Here is an 18742-nt window from a genome sequence, read left to right on the forward strand (position 1 = left end):
GAGCTGGTCCCCGGCCAGCTGACAGTCAGGCCTGCCGACAGGAGGGGCAAAGGCTCAGGGACCCAGCGCTCCCAGCCGGAGACCCAGGCCCCTTGGAATTGCTGCTGCAGTGCAGATCTGAGGGCTGGGGGAGGGACGGGGTGTGAGGGCCGAATGCCTGGGTCTGGGCGGTGCTGAGGACTGACTGCCCAAGGCCCCTTCTTTTCTTGGGGCCAGGAGCTGCCCCCTTCCCCCCATGTTGCCCTATGGCCCACAGCAGCTGTTGGGAACACAGCTGACAGCAGCCTGTCTTCCCTCCTGCAAAGCCAGCCCAGCATCGGCAGGGGGAGGGGTGCCTCTTCCAGCCTATGGATCCTGTTTGCAGAGACAGGGCCTCCAGGGTGCCCTGGGGGCGTCGCAGCCTGGGCACCCCCAGCGTCGCCCAGGGTGGAATTAAATGGGTGGCAGAGCTGTCACCCGGAGGGTGATTTACTATGCAATGTGCAATGCTTGTGACAATGCCGGAGAAACAGCAGATCCAGCTTCACTCTGGTTCCAAGCTGGGCCTGGGGACTGAACGGAGACCCAGTACGTTAATAGGGGTGCGGAGGTGCTGCATTTAAAACCAAGGCACCAAATCCTGCCCTGTAACTGGTTAGGAAATTCTTCACTCCCTGTCCTGCACTTCTGTGGCGTGTTGCTGTGCCATGTTAAACAGACACCACATTACACCCCAGCAGTGGCTGCATTTCCGTGGCAGGCAAACTATGCCTTGTATCGTTCTTGCCTGTGTGTGCCCATTGAGCAGATGGCCAGGGCCGGGCATCGTACCTGGGTCTCCTGTCCTCTGCCCAGCCCTGCCTGCTGCCTAACCTGCCTCCTTTACCTTCCTTTTCCTCCAGAAACGGGAGGCGTTCTGCCAGCTGCTCCAGCTGATGAAAAACAAGCATTCCAAACAGGATGAGCCCGATATGATCTCTATCTTCATCGGCACGTGGAACATGGGTCAGTGCCACAGGGAGCTCGGGGCAGGGAGCTGCCCTCAGGCAGCATAGGGCTGTGGGAGGGCTCAGCGCAATGCCCTGCAGGACTTCCCCTTGGTCCAGGGTCATGGGGTATCCAGCCCCACTAAATACCTCCCACGTAGATGCCCTGAAGTCAGCAACCCCACCGCTGAGCCAGATACCCAACCCAGCTCTCCTCCAGCCCCATGCTGTCTGCACAGAGGAAACTGCAGTCTGTCTTAAACAGGATGCATTTGCTTAAATAAAACAGCTTCAGACTCCAGGCACTAATAGACAGACTTCCACTCATCTTGTGTTCCACTTTTGTCTACCTTGTTCACCAGGGACTACACCTGTCTGGAACTCCAGGCAGTACACAGTGACATCTAGTGGCTGAATAACTTGATACAATTGCACATATTGTAACTCCCCCAAGTTAGTCAGTGGCGATGTCTGCACTAAGCCGGAAGATCAAGCCACTCAGGGTCAGTCTTCGGGGGTTCAGTTTTGCGCATCTAGTTGGGATGCACGAAGTTGACCTCTTAGGGGTCGCAGTCGACCCCTATACTGTTCTCAAGACACGAGGAGTAAGGGAGGTCGACGGGTCGATTGCAGATACGTCAGTTCAAGCCATAGCTAGAATGGCGCATCTGCAGTCGACTTACTTTGCCTAGTGGAGATGTAGCCTGAGCTCTCTCTTTTCCGTACCAGGCCCCCCTCCTAATTTAGCAACATGGACAAGGCAATTTGCACTTCTTTGCAGCCCTCTGAGGCTGAGAACGCAGCCCTGTCTGATCTCCAAAGCCTGCCCTGCTCCCCCTCTCAGTGAACACACCCTGTGTATGGTGTGGTGACCCACATCCATGCAGCAGCTGAGCACGTCCAAGCTTCAGTGTATTTAGCCTCATGCGCTCCTTGTCAGGCTGGGCATGGCTAGTTTCCAGTTGCATGGGGGAAACCGAGGCACAGAATGACTCACTGACTGGTCCAAGGGGCTGACCCTGTCAATGACCACGGCTCTGCTGGGCCCTGCCCTCTCCCGCAGGAAGCGTCCCGCCTCCCAAGAGCATCACGTCCTGGTTTACGTCCAAGGGCCTGGGGAAGACGCTGGACGAGATGACGGTCACCATCCCCCATGACATCTACGTCTTCGGCACGCAGGAGAACTCGCTGGGGGACAAGGAGTGGGTCGACTTCCTGCGGGGTGTGCTGAAGGAGGTCACAGAGATAGAGTACCGCCCGGTAAGGGCCTGAGCATCAGGCAGGGTTTGGGATTCGGGGCCACACAGCTCCACGCGGCTGCACGCCAGGCCGCACTCGTCTGCCGGCGAGGCTTCTCGGGGGACCACTTCCCAGCATGCGATGCTCCAGCCGCACCACTTGGCTCAAGAGGGAGCACTGCATGCTGGGAATCTGGCATCTCCAGCGGCTGCCTCCCTGTGTTCAGACCCAGGATATCTGCAGCCTCCTCTGTGCCAGGCTCCCGAGCCTCCAGCCACCACGTCTAGGAGATCCCCGGCAGCTGAAGGGCTTGGGGACATGGCTCCTATGGTGGCCATCCTCCCCCACCCTCAGCAGTGCTGGCTGTGCTGGTTTCACCTAGGATGGTTGATAGGGGACGGCTGAGTGCCCAGGTGTGAAAGTCTGTTGCCCCAACCTCTCAGCCTTCAGCTTCCTGGGTAGATGCGTCAGCTCCCACCCGCTTTGCTTTAGCAGTGAGAGGCCACACTCTGGCCAATACTTCCCATTCGCCCCTAGCATTGAGGGTGTTATGCACTGGCAGCCGTACTCCTCCACAGAGGTGGCTGCATCACTTGTGCCTGGGGGAGTCAGGAGAGTCTGAAAATCAGGCTCCCAGCTTTTGGCGTTGGGATCCTTCAGCACTGGCAGAGCTGTGTGAAGAGTCACGTGTTAACGTTGTATGGGGCTTTTGTCCTTTCCTCCTGGGAGAGATCTGATGGGCTGCGGCTGACGCGGGTTTCTGTTCGGGAGTCATGGCGCGGGCGTGGGCCGATCCGGGAGCCTGGGGCTCTGTGAAAACATCCTGATAGACAAGGGACACCAAGCACCTGCAACAGCACCTTCTGCCCTGGCAGTGAGACCCGACCCTGGCTTGGGGCAGAGGGGCGGGTGACTGGAAACAGAGCCCTTCCTGCCCTCTTCATCCCACCAGTGGGACTGGGCCTGTCTCCCGCTCTGCGTGTGGTGACCTGGTGTGCCAGAGTCACAGCCCTGCTCAGGTTCACCCTGCTGCAAGCCTGCACCCTGCAGGCTCGGAGCAGGGAGTCCGGCCCAGCCCCGAGGAGCAGGAGCCAGTGCTGCTGGGCGAGCCCCCAACCCACAGTGACGTCACAGCTGGGAAACTCACCCTGGCCACGCCTCTCTTTCCGCCATTAATATTGCATGAGACCCAGCGATTCCTTAAGGCCTAGAAGCCATAGGAGGAAGAGAACCCTCCTGTAAGCACCTGGGTTGTGCCTTCATGGAGCCCTAGTTGCAACAGGGAAAGGGGGAGCAGCCGCTATCCGCACACGTCCGCCCCAGAGACAGACTGGACTTCAATTCCCAGCAGCTACAATTCCCAGCAGCTTTCGACCTCCCCGGTGTCTGTGAACCCTGGACCACAGGGCAGCACTGCAGGCATTCGGTGGTTTTCATGCCCTGGGTGGGACTCCAGGACAGGGCCACTTGGCCCGACCACCTTGGGGGCTGCTTCCTCTGAGCCAGGATCTGGCACCCCTGCCAGGAGAGCCGAGGCGTAATCCTGTCTTGTCGCCCTCCCCGCCAGATCGCCATGCAGTCCTTGTGGAACATTAAGATTGCTGTCCTGGTGAAACCAGAGCACGAGAACCGAATCAGCCACATCAGCACCTCCAGCGTGAAGACCGGGATCGCCAACACACTGGGTATGTTACCCGCACAAATGTTTCATCCCTTCCACACGCAGGGACACACACACCTTTACCCCAGTCTGTAGGGCTCCAGGCGTGACCTTGTTCATTTAAACTCCCACCCTTACCCCATTCCTAGGGCTCAGGGCGTCATTCCTGGGAAATTATATTGGGAAAAATAACTCCAATTATACATACAATATGATGGGGGCAAATTTAGCTACAACAGATGAGGAAAGGGATCTTGGAATTACAGTGGATAGTTCTCTGAAAACATCCATGCAGTGTGCAGCGGCAGTCAGTAAAGCAAATAGGATGTTAGGAATCATTAAAAAAGGGATAGAAAATAAGACAAAGAATATCTTACTTCCCCTGTATAAAACTATGGTACACCCACATCTTGAGTACTGCGTGCAGATGTGGTCTCCTCACCTCAAAAAAGATATATTGGCGTTAGAAAAGGTTCAGAAAAGGGCAACTAAAACAATTAAGGGTTTGGAACGGGTCCCATGTGGGGAGAGGCTACAGAGACTGGGACTTTTCAGTCTAGAAAAGAGGAGACTGAGGGGCGATATGATAGAGGTCTATAAAATCATGAATGGTGAGGAGAAAGTGAATACAGAAGAGTTATTTACTTGTTCCCATAATATAAGAACTAGAGGACACCAAATGAAATTAATGGGTAGCAGGTTCAAAATTAATAAAAGAAAGTTTTTCTTCACACAGCACACAGTCAACCTGTGGAACTCCTTACCAGAGGACGCTGTGAAGGCCAGGACTGTAACAGAGTTTAAAAAAGAGCTCAATAAATATTTGGAGGTTAGGTCCATAGATGGCTATTAGCAAGGGGTAAGGTCTGGTGCCTTTTGTCGAAGGTGGGAGATGGATGGCAGGAGACAAATTGCTTGATCATTGTCTTCGGTTCACCTCCTCTGGGGCACCAGGCATTGGCTACTGTCGGCAGACAGGATACTGGGCTAGATGGACCTTTGGTCTGACCCAGTATGGCCGTTCTTATGTTCTTATTCCCTGCGGGTAGGCGGGATCTGTTCCACTGAAAAAGCCTCACACAGTAATAGTCTTATTCTTTATTTATTTACAATTACCAAGAAAGCAAAATACATGCTAAGCGCTCAGTATCATGCTCACCAGTCCTGATCAGGCAGGCAGGCAGACTTCCACTGTTGGGACAGACAAAGTCACTCTCTGGATGCTGGTTGCTGCACTTCAGGGTCTTGGAGGTTCTTGGGGGTGAGTCCTCCTTAAGGTGTTCCTTCCTCCCTCCTGCTTGATGTTCTTCTCTTCTTTCTCCCCCCTTGATATTCTGTTCTTCCCTTTTTCTTCTTGGACCCCAGTTTTTAAGTAATGCATCTTGAGTCCTGCTTAGCTATACCTTGACAATTATTTTAGTATCACAGAATCACAGGGCTGGCAGGGGCCTCAGGAAGTCATCTAGTCCAGCCCCCTGCTTCAAGCAGGATCAACCCCACTAAGTCTTCCCTGCCAGGACCTTGTCAAGCTGGGACTTAAAAACCTCCAGGGATGGAGAATCCACCACCTCTCTAGGCAGCGCATTCCAGTGCTTCACCACCCTCCTGGGGAAGTAGTTTTTCCTAATATCCAACCTACACCTCTCCCCCTGTAACTTCAGACCATTACTCCTTGTTCTGCCATCTGACACCACTGAGAACAGTTTCTCACCCTCCTCTTTAGAGCTCCCCTTCAGGAAGTTGGAGGCTGCTATTAAATCACCCCCCAGTCTTATCTTCTGTAAAGTAAACAAGCCCAAATCCCTCAGCCTCTCCTCACAGGTCTTGTGCTCTGGACTCTTAATCATTTTTGTTGCCCTCCGCTGAACCTGCTCCAGCAAATCCACATCCTTTCTATACTGGAGGGCCAATGGTAACAGAAGTACCTCACCAATCATAACCCACCACCTTAACTGATTTACACCGAACAAAATTAATTACGCAGCAGACAGGAGCAATTACAAGCCAGACAGAGAATATACAGAAAAGAGTAGAAAACTGAAGACAATCAGAGAATGGTGGTTCCACCTCAGCCATTGCGAAGTCATTGGCTGCCAGACGAAATGCTGTTAATTAAGTTTTCTTTACCCCTCTTGTGATCTGTCTGACAGCGGGTGGCACTAGGATGTGGGTCTTCTTCTTAACAGCCTGATATGCTACTGTTGTGTTGGAACGTAGATGGAATGTGAGTATGTGACTTGTATGTCACAGTTGATGGCTGCTGCTCTTTAGTCTGGCTGCAGACAAGCTATAGGCCTCTCAAAATGGGTGGAGAAGCCTTATTGGTTATCCTGTTACAGGTAGGGCCGGGGGAGCTGCTGGGAGCTAGACGGGGGCAGACAAAGTCAGCCTTACTGCAGTTCGCTAGGCGCCAGGGAGGAGACCCTCCAGCATCGTGACTTGTCCCCACGGGGCCCTTCCGTGCGAGTGGTTTTGGAGCTGCGGGTCACAGGTTCTGGTCCCAGCTCCCTCGCAGGGGAGGGGGGCGTGTGATTTACGTAGCAATTGTGTCTGTGCACCGTGAGTCTTTGCAATATGTCTAAACTGTGCCCCCTATGATCTCCAGAGGGGCTGGCGCCTGCAGCTGGCACCTTCTGACTCTGGGGCAGGGGTCGATCTGGGAGTTGAGGCTGGCACTGTTACTTGGAGGGTGGGGGTAGGATGCGGGACTGGGTGGCTCAGAGGGCTGGGGATACAGCCTTGCAGATGGAGCTGGCTGTCCTTACCCAGTCCTGTCTGGCCTTTGTTAAGTGCATCACTGAGGGTCTCACTCTAATTCTGGCACACTCAGGTGTCCACGGCAGAGGGCCCTGCTGGCCAAATTTCAGTCCTTCCCCTCAAGCACAGAGTGAGTACAAGTTAGCACCAGGAGAGCTGGATTTCAGTCATCAGTTTTAACTGTGATGTAAACAACAAGCAGGAAACTGATTTCAGTCAAAACCAGCCTTTTAATTTAAATAAAATTACCTTAAATGTGCTGGGTACATCAGGAAAACAGTTTATCAAAATACATTTTGCCTTTAAAACGATAGCTAGTTAATGTAGCTGTTTCTGGCCATTGTGTCCTTCAGGGTTTTACAACTAGTAGATTTCATCCTCTCATGCCTTGTTTTTGTTTGTCCATTTGGAGAGGAAGCTGAGCTTTTCAGCTTTTTCAGCTCCCGATCGATGCTTAACTTCAAAAGAACTAGTCATGGAATTGAACAAGCTGAATACATTGAAAAATAAAAAAAAAAAATCTTGTTGCACCTGAAGAAGAAGACGCTGTTGTCAAAAGCGGCTTTAGCACTTCAGGAACCTCTGGTCAGGTGCTCAGCTCGTGATTTTCAGTGGTTTGCAAATATGTACTGCTTTAATATTACTTTCTGTAGGTAATTTAAATTATTTAATAGATTATTATAAGTTAAAGCCTTCACAGTCCATTTCAAACTGAATTTTAAATGGCTTTCTCTGTAAAGAATAAGCCTGTCTTTAACTAAGTTTTAAAAGCCAGTTTCCTTATTAATTTATTTTTGTATCATCAATTTTTTTAATCCATCCTGGTTGGCTCGGTCAATCCCTCTACTCTAGAGGAACCTGGCTTCCGTCAAGCTCAGCCTGGCACGTGAGCTGTTCTGTGATGCCCCGGTCCTTTTGCTGGGGAGGCCTGGTTTACTGGCCCTGTTTTAAAATGACCCAGCACCTGCCACTTTGCACCTTCTCCTCCATTGGCTGGGTTCAGGGCTGGCTCTGCCATCAGGCAGTGTGAGCAGAGTCCCAAGGCAGCCAAACAGTAACACAGGCAGCGGTGGGATTTTGCTGGAGAGGGCTCACAAGATCAGTGACAGCTGGCGAGAGGCCGGGCCAGATTCCAGTCTGTTCCTGGTGCCAGGGAAGGCTGGGATCTGTGCAGCTCCTGGCCAGCTGGGACTCTTCCCTGTACACTCACGCTGCCGGCTCTGTGTTCCAACTGAGGCTGCTCTGCCGTGGGCCATGGGTGCCTGGAGCAGGCTGGGACCTGAGCCCCCAGCCTGTCCTGGGTGGGGCTTACCCACTCCCCATCTTTGTCTTGCAGGCAATAAAGGGGCTGTGGGAGTCTCCTTCATGTTCAATGGCACCTCCTTCGGCTTCGTCAATTGCCACCTGACCTCAGGCAATGAGAAGACGGCCAGGTGAGCCTGGGCCCCTCACCCTGGGTGAGGGGCAGGGCAGTCCCTAGCAGAGCAGGAGCCTGGCACCTAACTCTGAGCGTAGCAGGGCCTGGGCCCTGGTCCATCCCCCTCCCGGGAACTTGTCTTGCCAGCTGGGGTGAGAGGGGAGCACTGATCTCCTGCCCCTGGCCACGGGCAGCGCGTGACCATGGCTGGCATCTGGCCGGGAGAACGGAAGGTTATTGGGCGACAGGGACACAGAGTAGAACAGACTTGTCAGCACAGGAACCAGAACCTGTCAGTACAATCCACCTTGGGGAGGGGGGCCCAGAGGGGGTCCCCGAGCCGGGCCCTGGTTCTCCTTCCTCCCCCTCCAGCCAGACCAGACTGCCCCACTCAATAGCCCAGTTCCAGTTCACACCAGCCAGGCCCCTCCTGTGTCCTGTTGAAGAAAGGTGTCACCTGGCTGCCTAGGTTACAAAGAGCAGGGAGGGCTATTGCCTAAGAGTGAGAGGTCATCCCACCGAAACTCCCCTCACCACTGTGCACTGCTGCTGTGCCTGGGGAAACTGAGGCACCCACCTGGGGTTGTTACAGGATGGTAGGAAACACGCGACCTAAGCAGGGGGATAAAACCCTCACCCCCGCCACAGGAGCAAGGCTCAAGGGGAGTCGCTTTACACCACCAGGGAGAGCCGAGCCCTCTGCGTGCTGCTGCTGCGCGCTCCTGCTCGCTCGCAGGCGTGGCTCGCTCGCTCCCGGACACGCAGAGCTGGCAGCTTTGGAGACACTTGCATCTCCTCCCAGCTCGTGCTCGCTCTGGTGCTCTAGGGCTCGCGCCCGGCCACTTGCGCTCCTGGGCACGATTGGGGGCCCTCTTGCCTGGCACGCGTGCACGTGTTGGTTCAGACACGGGGCAGGGCAGGGCAGGCCCCCACCCTGGAGCACACTCCTGCCCTGGGCTTCACGAGCTCCCTCTGGCGTCCTTAGGTGCAGCTGGGCTCAGTTCTGCGGGCAGGCGCACGCTCAGGCACTTGTGCTCATCCAGTTGGGAGGGGGTCCATGCGCTGCCCCCCAACCCTGTTCCTTCAGGCCGCGCTGCCCTGGGCCCGGCTCTTGGCAGGTGGCAATTGTCACTGTTAGCGTGCGCGCTGCAGTCCCCACCGGAGGGATGATGGGAACACAGACGTTCCCAGGGTGAGCAGTGAGCGCCGCCGGGCTGGAGCTGCCCACTGGCAGGTCTACCAGCAAATGAGGAAACCCCCTTCTTCTGCCAGTACCCTCCCGGGGAGCCCAGAGGGCTGGTGCCCACTTATAAGCCCCTGTCGGGGACTCAGTGCATCTGCCTCTGGGGAGGAGCGTGACAGCAGCTGAACTGGACAGTGGCAGCACTCAGACTGGGGCCCCAAGGCAGACAGGCTGCTCCTGTGGGACATGCCTGGACATGGGTAGTAACCAGGAGCAGTCCAGGCCCCGCCCCGGGCGCTCTGGTCTGGGTCCCCTCCCCTGGCCTGGCTGCCCACCGCTGCCCTCTCCAACAGGAGGAACCAGAACTACCTGGACATCCTCCGCCTGCTGTCCCTGGGCGACAAGCAGCTCAGCTCCTTCGACATCTCCCTGCGGTTCACCCACCTCTTCTGGTTTGGGGACCTCAACTACCGCCTGGACATGGACATCCAGGTGAGGGGGCGCAGGCCCGGGGTGGGGAGCTCAGCCTGGGCAGGACAGCAAGTCAGGGATGGGGGGCCAGGCCCATAGGGGGTGGCGCTGGGGACAGGGAGCTGCAGGCCCTTTAGGGGAGGGGAGCCCAGCCCCTGGGGGAGGGGAGGGCAGCGCAGAGCGGGGGAGGGGAGCACAGCCCCTGGGGGTGCAGGCCGGGGGAGGGGAGGGCAGCGCAGAGCGGGGGAGGGGAGCACAGCCCCTGGGGGCGCAGGCCGGGGGAGGGGAGGGCAGCGCAGAGCGGGGGAGGGGAGCACAGCCCCTGGGGGCGCAGGCCGGGGGAGGGGAGGGCAGCGCAGAGCGGGGGAGGGGAGCACAGCCCCTGGGGGCGCAGGCCGGGGGAGGGGAGGGCAGCGCAGAGCGGGGGAGGGGAGCACAGCCCCTGGGGGTGCAGGCCGGGGGAGGGGAGGGCAGCGCAGAGCGGGGGAGGGGAGCACAGCCCCTGGGGGTGCAGGCCGGGGGAGGGGAGGGCAGCGCAGAGCGGGGGAGGGGAGCACAGCCCCTGGGGATGGGGGTGAAGAGTTGTGTGTGGGGCGGGGGGGGGGCACTGTCCTTCCTGCGCTGACCTGCCCGCTGGGCCCTGCCGCTCCAGGAGATTCTCAACTACATCAGCCGCAGGGAGTTTGAGCCGCTGCTCAGGGTGGACCAGCTCAACCTGGAGAAGGAGAAGCACAAGGTCTTCCTGCGATTTGGTGAGGGCGGCTCTGGCCTGGGCAGGGGCATGTGGAGGGGGGTCTGCCCTTCCCGCTGGGCCGAGGGCGGGGGAGGGGTCTGCCCTTCCCGCTGGGCCGGGGGCGGGGGAGGGGTCTGCCCTTGCTGCTGGGCGGGGGAGGGGTCTGCCCTTGCCGCTGGGCTGGGGGCGGGGGAGGGGTCTGCCGTTGCTGCTGGGCCGGGGGCGGGGGCGGGGGCGGGGGCGGGGTCTGCCCTTCAGGGGTCAGCATGGCGGAGCCGGGGCTCCGGTGTGAGGGTTGGCGCTGGGTGGCTGTGGGGAGGGCCGGCGGGGGCCCAGGCTGTGTCTCCTCACCCCCGGCCGTGTCTCCGCAGGCGAGGAGGAGATATCCTTCCCCCCGACTTACCGCTACGAGCGGGGCTCTCGCGACACCTACGTGTGGCACAAGCAGAAGCCCACGGGGGTAGGTGCTGGGGTGGCAGGGGGGGCGTGGGGCAATTCTGGGGGGGGGAGCTATTTCCGAGGCTGCCAGGCTGCCAGTGGGGGCTGGTGCCTCCCAGCAACGCCTCACCCCCCGCCTCTCCTGTGCCCCCTTCCCAGGTCCGCACCAACGTCCCCTCCTGGTGCGACCGCATCCTGTGGAAGTCGTACCCTGAGACCCACATCAACTGCAACTCCTACGGTGAGTGGGGCCAGCGGCCGCCGCTGCAGCTGGATCCCTCCCGCCTGCTTGCCCGTGGCTGGGCCATCTGCCTGGAGCTGACCAGCGCCCGGTGCCAAGTGCTCTGCCGTCAGGGACTGATCCTGCTCCAGTCCTGGGACGTCCTCTCGCCCCCAGAAGCCTCACCCTGCCGCCTCCCAAATAGCCCCCACTCCCTGCCAGGGCCCTGCTAGCTCAGACCTGACAGGTCCTGCCTCCCTCCAGGCACCGAGGCCAGGCCGGGAGGGGCTGGGGCTCGCCCTGGGGGTGCAGAGGCAAAGCCCTCTCAGGGCCCTAGCCGGGCAAGGTGGCTCTGGGGAACAAGCTCTGTGTTCTCTCCCTGCCGGCTCCCAGCTTCAAACCCCACCCCACCGGCTCTTATCGCCGAGGCCTGAGAGCTGGGGGACCTGGGACCTGTCCCTGGGACAGGGGTCTCATCCCTGGTAGCCTGGCATCTCCCAGCCCCGTCCCCATGAGCAGCCTCGGCGGGGAGGCCGAGGGCTGACGAGGCCGTGGGAAGCGAGCTCTCTTCTCAGCCTGCGGTGGGCGCGTGGGCAGGGCAGGGAGCCAGAGCAGCCAGCAGGCGGGTGGGCAGAGCTCTGCATCTCCCGAGCTGTCTGAATTCAGGCCTGAGGGCCGCGTAGGTCTCTCCCCGGCAATGTCGCTGAAGGCCGGGCGGACACCCGCACCCAGCTCCTTCGCAGCTGGACTGCCAGCGAGCCCAGCCCTGGGGCGCCTCACCCCTGACGGGGGACATGCCTGCCCCTCACTGGCTGCTCAGAACACGTCCCGGTTAGCTCACCCGGGGGCCTGCTTCTTGGTAGGCTGCACCGACGACATCATGACCAGCGACCACTCCCCCGTCTTCGGCGCCTTCGAAGTCGGAGTAACGTCCCAGTTTGTCTCCAAGAAAGGTACTGAGGGGGCGGGGGTGTGGAGATGCCTCAGCGCTGTGCTGCCGGCCCTGACGTGTCACTGTGACCGCCTGTCACGGGCCACCAGCACCTGCTTCCTAACCCCCAGTGGAAATGAGGCGAGCAGCGCCGTGGACAGGGAGGAGGAGGGACCAGGGTGCATTAATGCACCTGGGTGATTTGCACCCGTCCACTGCTGGGGACGTGAAAAATACCATGGTCCCTGCCAGTCCGAGCTGGGGGGACGGTCCTTCCTGGCCCCACACACGGCCGCTGCTTAGACCCTGAGTGTGCGAGCAAGAGCCAGCCAGCCACGCACCTGAGAGAGGGAGCTCGGCACCACTTCGGAGGCCTTCCTGCCTGCCCGATGGCCCACCTCCAGCGGTGGCCCTCCATCATGGGGCAGAGGAAGGAGATACAAACCCCCTGCCCAGAATGCACTGGGAGAAGGGAGAAATCCCATCCTGATTTGATGCACGCGGCTGAAACCTGAAGCATGAGGTGTGACCTAGGCGGGAAGTGAGCCCCTGGGTCTCCCTGCCCCCGGCACCCCTCAGTCCCCGCCCACCCATTTGTCCAGCTCTGAAAACGAATGCTGCTGTGTGTCCCACAGCCCCCGTTGATGGCTGGAAAGGCCCAGCCTGGATTTGTTCCTGGTCGCTTTCCCTTTGTTCTTGTGTGAGCACTGGCCTGTAGCTTTCCAAGCTCCTTTCCCACCCTGGGCTCGCCCTCACCCCTACCCCCCAACGTATTTACAGAGTGATCCAAGACCGACCTTCCACTCCCCGTCATCTAGTAACGTTTCTCTGCACCTGTCCCAGTGCAAATCGATCTTTATCCCCAGCTGTGCCACTATCTTGTCAGGTGACCTTGGGCAAGTCACGAGCCTCCCCCTCTTGCCTCAGTTTTCCCGTGCTGTAAAATGGGGAGAACAACTCCACCCTGCTTTGTGCAGCTCTGGGGATTATAGAGATGAGAAGTGCCAGGTAGAAGCCAGCCAGGTGGCATGTTCTGCTATTCTCTGCTCCCCAGGGCTCTCCAAGTCCTCAGACCAGGCCTACATAGAATTTGAGAGCATCGAAGCCATCGTGAAGACAGCCAGCAGGACCAAGTTCTTTATCGAGTTCTACTCCACCTGCCTGGAAGGTGCGTGCCTCCCTCCCCTGGCCCCGCTGCTCGCCTCCTTTCACAAATAACGTGTGTGAGCCCGTGGTCTGCTAGTGGGTATGGCCAGCACAAGATATAAAAGCCCTAATACTGCTGGTGCCCGCGGCGATTCTCCTTTGGCTCGAGCAGCAGAGGCCTGTGTTTCATGAAGCACGATGGGGCCAAGGTGCCTTTTAATTTTTCCCATCTGTGTGCAGAATAAATTTTATTGTGAGCACCGAGGCGGTGTGGATGTGCACCACCCATAGAAACACGCGCCGCCGGCTGTGGGTGCTCTACCAATCAGAGGAGCGGTCCTTGAATTTCTCCTGGGCAGCCACCCGTGGTAGGCGGGTGTCCGTCTCCTTCTGGGGTCAGTTCAGTCCCAGGGCAGTTCCATTCTGGCTGGACGGGGGTGGAGGGGACGTACTGTAGGACTGCTCCACTGTGTCTGGCTGCTGGGGGGGGGTGTGCATAACCCGAGATCTGCCATTGCTCCCCCCCCCACCCCGCCCGCCAGAGTTCAAGAAGAGCTTAGAGAATGACATGCAGAGCAGCGACAACATCAACTTCCTGAAGGTCCAGTGGTCCTCACGGCAGCTGCCTACGGTGAGAGCTCACCCCTCCCCCAGCCTTTCCCAAGCAGGTCAGGATTCTTATGGGGAAACTGAGGCACGGAGTGGGGCGTGACTTACTCGGGGTCACCCGGCAGGGCTGGGAATAGGACACAGGTCTCCCGGCCAGTGCTTCCAGGCATTAGACCACAGCGCCTCCCTGACTGCGGGGGAGAACGGGGGCGGTGGGTTCAACTGGCAGGGGGCGCGGGACCCCTGTATTGCGGCCGGGGGCTCCACCGTGCAGCCATGCCCTGCAGCCCGAGTTTGGGCTGCCCCATGCAGCCTCTGGACGTCCTTGCTCCGAGCCAATGCCTGTTCTCTGTTGATTCCCCTGGCGGCAGCTGAAACCGATCCTGTCCGATATTGAGTACCTCCAGGACCAGCACCTGCTGCTCACTGTCAAGTCTGTCGATGGCTACGAATCCTACGGTAAGCAGGGGGTCGCTGTCACCCTGCAGTGGCCACTCGCTGAGCGGCTAAGGGAGGGCTCTGCTGCAGCTGTCGGTCTTCTCCTTTGGCTCGGGGGGTGGCCTGGGGTTTGGTGCTATAGATTATGACCTGGATTATGACCTGGAAACATAAAAGTGGCCAGACTGGGTCAGACCAAAGGTCCATCCAGCCTGGTGTCCTATCACTGACAGTGGCCAGTGCCTTCAGAAGGGCCATTTATCGGTGACCCATCTCCTCTTATCTCCATCTCCATCTCCTCAACTTCTGGCAGGCAGAGATTTAGGGATACCCAACCCACGGGGTTGTATCCAGGGTTCTCTGTTAACTGAGCACCTGGGCAGCTGCCCAGGAGCGATTCAGGTGCCACCCAGCTGATTAGCTGAGCGCCCACAGCTGGCATCATTTTCCTACTGGCAGCGCACATCTGCCCATGCCTTGGCGCATAACAAAATTTATTCTGCCCCGGAGGAAAAATTAGAGGGAACCCTGGTTGCAACCCTGATCATCCTGGCAAGCAGCTGTTGGTGGGGCTGTCCTCCATCAGTTCATCCAATTATTTTCCTTCACAACATCCCCTGGCAAAGAGTTCCAGAAGTTGACTGTGTGCAGTGGGAGGAAATAATCCTTTTTGTTTGTTTTAGTCTGGTTGCCTGCTACTTCTGTTGGGTGACCCCCAGTTCTTGTGTTATCTGAAGGCGTAAATAACGCTTCCTCCTTCACTTTCTCCGCGCCAGTCATGATTTTGTAGACCTCTATTGTATCCCCCCTTAGTCGTCGCTTTTCCAAGCTGAACAGCCTCACTCTTTTCAATTTCTCCTCATAAGGAAACTCTTCTACACATTTAATCATTTTTGTCTCCCTTCTTTGCACCTTTTCCCATTCTAATACAGCTTGAACCTCTCTTGTCCAGCACCACCCCAGACCCTGACTGGTGCCGAATGAGAGAATTTGCTGGGGGATGGGAGGTCAATGTTTTCTAGCACATTACCAACACTTTCCCTGCTTCCTGGGCTCTTAGAAGACACTCGGGGTAAATTACAGCTAAATAACAGCCCAGAACACTGAGAGCCAGGACGGGTGGCAGGAAACAAACTTGATGGGACTGCGGAAACTTGGCCACACCCATGCTAAGTGGTCCCCCAGCTAACTAAAATCATGCCAGATTATGGATGTTGCTGGATGAGAGAATGCTGGATTAAAGAGGTTCAACCTGTATGATGGAGTGCCAACTCTCCATCTAGTATTCAAGGTGTGGGTGCACCATGGGATTAGGTAGTGGCGTTAAGATATGTGGTGATTTATTGCCTATTCCTGTCCTAATGGTTTCTAACATTCTGATAACGTTTGGACTGGGGCTGCACAGTGAGCAGATGTTCTCAGAGCCAGCTCCAGAATGGTTCCAAGATCTCTTTCTGGAGTGGTGTCCTTTTACAGGTGTAGCTGGGTGGGGGCGTTCCAATATGCATTGCTTTGCATTTTCACCTGGGGGAGGGACAGCTTGGTGGCTTGAGCATCAGCCTGCTAAACCCAGGGTTGTGAGCTCAATCCTTCAGGAGGTCATTTAGGGATTGGGGCAAACAGATGCCAGGGATGGCACTTGGTCCTGCCCCAAGAGGGCAGGGGAGTAGAGTAGATGACCTTCCAAGGTTCTTTCCAGCTGTATAAGATGCATATCTCCAACTTCATTTAGCTTTCAGCCACTGTGGTGCCCACTCACCCAGCTTCAAGAGGTCCCCATGTTAACTCCCCACAGTCTGCTTTAGACCTAACAATCTTGAGACATCTTCTATCTGCACATTTTGTCACCTCACTTTTTTCCCTGTATTCCAAGCATTTGTGTTGAACAGCACTGGTCCTGGTACAGACCTCAGGAGGACCCCACTGCTTACCTCCCCCCATTCTGAAAACTGACCCTTTATTCCTACCCTTTGCGTCTTGTCTTTTAACCAGTTGCCAGTACATAAGAGGACTTCCCCTTTTACTCCATGACAGCTTACTTTGTATCAGAGTCTTTGGTGAGGAGCCAGGTCTGAAAGTTCTAGTGCACTATATCCTTTGTTGACCCCCTTGGAGTTCTCTAATGGGTGTGAAAAACATGATTTTCCATTACAAAAGCCAGGTTGACTCTTACCCAACAAATCATGTTCCTCTCTTGTGTCTGACAATTCTGTTATTTGCTATCATTTCAAGCAGTTTGCCTGGTACTGAAGTTAAGATTACTGGCCTGTAATTGCCAGGATCGCCTCTGGAGCCTTTTTTAAAAATTGGCATCACATTTCCCATGCTCCAGTCATCTGGTATGGAGACTGATTTAAGTGATAGGTCGCAGTTCATAGTCCTGAGTTCCTAGATCCCCCAATCCTGGTGACTTAAGACTGTGTAATTTATCAATTTGTTCCAACAGCTCCTGTACTGACACTGTCATCTGGGACAGGTTCTCAGGTTTGCCACCAAAAAAAATGATTGAGGAGTATTTTGGTCCCCTTAGTGTTGGTTTTGTTTGTTTGTGTTTAATTTGGGGGATGCAGATAGGTTGTTCCTCTATTAGGGTGTTTTTTTAAAAGTTTCTGTGCAGCTTGCCGGCATTTCACTCTTCTGACTGCACCTCTTAATTTCTCTCTAACATTCCCCTTTCTGAAGTTGAATTCTACTGTCCTGGGCTTCTTTGGTATTTCCCCCCATGAAGGGGAAAAAAGTTGACTACAGTTATGAAGTGGTTCAGCTGTTGTTTGTAGGAGAAACACCTCCTCTTCCACCAGTGGTGGTCTCCAGTAGACCCCCTCCCGTGAAGTCACCTCTATTACCACCCATCTCTTTTATTTATGGGCTGTCTCTCGCCTTGTTCTGTGCCTGGGAACAAGTGTTCATATTCTTGCTAAGTAATGCAACAGTTCCCTCTCCTCACTGTAGCTGTTGAGCCACGCCTCTGCGGTCAAGCCTCACACATCATGGCAATGTGGCAGCTTGGAAGCTGAGCTGTTAAGTGACTTACCCAGTGTCATACAGAGAGCCTGTTGCGGAGCTGGGAATTGAACCCCAGTCCAGAGCCCCAGCCACGTACTCACTGCTTTCTCAAAGCACAGATGGGCCTCCCTAGTGTGATCGCAGAGCTGCTCTCGTGTGCACGTGTCCCATACCCGTCTCTGCCCCTGGCGCTGCCCCTTTCCTGGGGGGCCCCAGTGCTGGCAATTCCATGGGCACTTCTCCCTCGTCCGGTGACCTCCACCATTGTTGTGCTTCTGGTTCTCCTGCCGACGCCTCTTCTCCTGCCCCTCCCTCAGGGGAGTGCGTGATCGCCCTGAAGTCCATGATCGGCAGCACCGCCCAGCAGTTCCTCACCTACCTGTCCCACCGTGGGGAGGAGACGGGAAACATCCGGGGCTCCATGAAGGTCCGGGTCCCGGCCGAGCGGATGGGCACCCGGGAGAGGCTCTACGGTGAGTGGGGGCCTGGCCTGCCTTCCAGGGCTGCCTGTTGGGGCTCTGAGGGGTTGCGCCACGTGGGAATGAATGCCCAGTCCCTGGGGGAGCCGGGGGCCAGCAGGGGTTGCCTGCCGGCAGCGGGGGAGGGGATTTGCCGAGAAGAAGCTGGGATGCAGTTCCCCAGCTAAGCAGAGACCCAGACTGGAGCCGGGCTGCTACGGCCTGGCTTGGGGCACTGGTTTGATCCAGGCCAGGCCGGCGGCTTGGGGGAAGTGGGTGCTGGCTAGTTGGCGGCTCTGTCTCTGCCCTGGTGGGGGTGCCAGGGAGAGAAGGCATTCCGGGGCTCACCCCCTGAGCTGGGGAGCCAGCGATGGTGCCAGGTGGGTGGAATGAGCCACCAAGGCAAGGAGGGTGCCCCTCCTGGCTGGGACTGCATGGGACCAGCCAGGGAGCAGCCCCGGGCGAGGCGCTGACAGATCAGAGGCGGGCTGTGCGCCCTGCCGGCCGGGCAGAGGCCTGCTGGCTGCCCTGCCGCTCTTCCGCCGAGGCCTAGTTCTCGGGGGGGCGGGGGGGCGTGTGCTCTGCCCCTGAGCTCCTGCGTCTCTCCCGCTCGCAGAGTGGATCAGCATCGACAAGGACGAAACCGGAGCTGCCAAGGGGAAGCTGCCGTCAGCGTGCCGGGCCAGCCAGGAGTACGCCAAGTAAGGGGGGCCAGGGGGGTCACACTGGGGCAGTGATGCTGCAGGAAACAGCCTGGCTGGAGGGGTGGGGAAGTCCTTCCCTAACCTCCTTGGACAGGCCGGGGTGTTCTCCTCCCAGGGGAGGGATGCCCGAGAGCGTGGTTCTCCGGTGAGCCCTGCCACCCTGCACTAGCCTGATGTCTCGCTGGCGGGGGACCCTGGTCCCGGGCCCTGCCTCGCTGAGCTCGGTGCTAGGCCAGCCTGGCCCAGATGTCAGCACCCAGCAGAGTCTGGCCTCTCCCCCCGCTGCTCCCTGAGGGCCCTCCTCCTCACAGCGGGCAGAGGAAGCGGCACCGCAGCACGGGGGGGGGGGGGGGGGTCCATCTTGGGG

General features: G+C 57.5%; 1 protein-coding gene across 5 annotated transcripts in view; it reads left to right on the plus strand.

The window, feature by feature from the left end:
* Positions 1-18742, plus strand: part of INPPL1 (inositol polyphosphate phosphatase like 1) — an 87275-nt gene that overhangs the window by 57927 nt on the left and 10606 nt on the right. For all 5 annotated transcript variants that reach the window (XR_012648522.1, XM_075016747.1, XM_075016821.1 and 2 more), the window contains exons 11-24: positions 882-984; positions 2029-2225; positions 3772-3889; positions 7958-8054; positions 9575-9713; positions 10345-10444; positions 10797-10885; positions 11023-11104; positions 11947-12036; positions 13069-13182; positions 13703-13791; positions 14141-14228; positions 17531-17686; positions 18288-18372. Coding sequence is in view for 4 of the 5 variants with exons in the window: in XM_075016747.1 (XP_074872848.1) it covers positions 882-984; positions 2029-2225; positions 3772-3889; positions 7958-8054; positions 9575-9713; positions 10345-10444; positions 10797-10885; positions 11023-11104; positions 11947-12036; positions 13069-13182; positions 13703-13791; positions 14141-14228; positions 17531-17686; positions 18288-18372 (1547 nt within the window). In the remaining variant the exon portion in view is untranslated. The remainder of the gene's footprint in view (positions 1-881; positions 985-2028; positions 2226-3771; positions 3890-7957; positions 8055-9574; positions 9714-10344; positions 10445-10796; positions 10886-11022; positions 11105-11946; positions 12037-13068; positions 13183-13702; positions 13792-14140; positions 14229-17530; positions 17687-18287; positions 18373-18742) is intronic.

This window comes from Carettochelys insculpta, chromosome 1 (genome assembly GCF_033958435.1).
Source record: "Carettochelys insculpta isolate YL-2023 chromosome 1, ASM3395843v1, whole genome shotgun sequence".
Classification (NCBI taxonomy): domain Eukaryota; kingdom Metazoa; phylum Chordata; order Testudines; family Carettochelyidae; genus Carettochelys; species Carettochelys insculpta.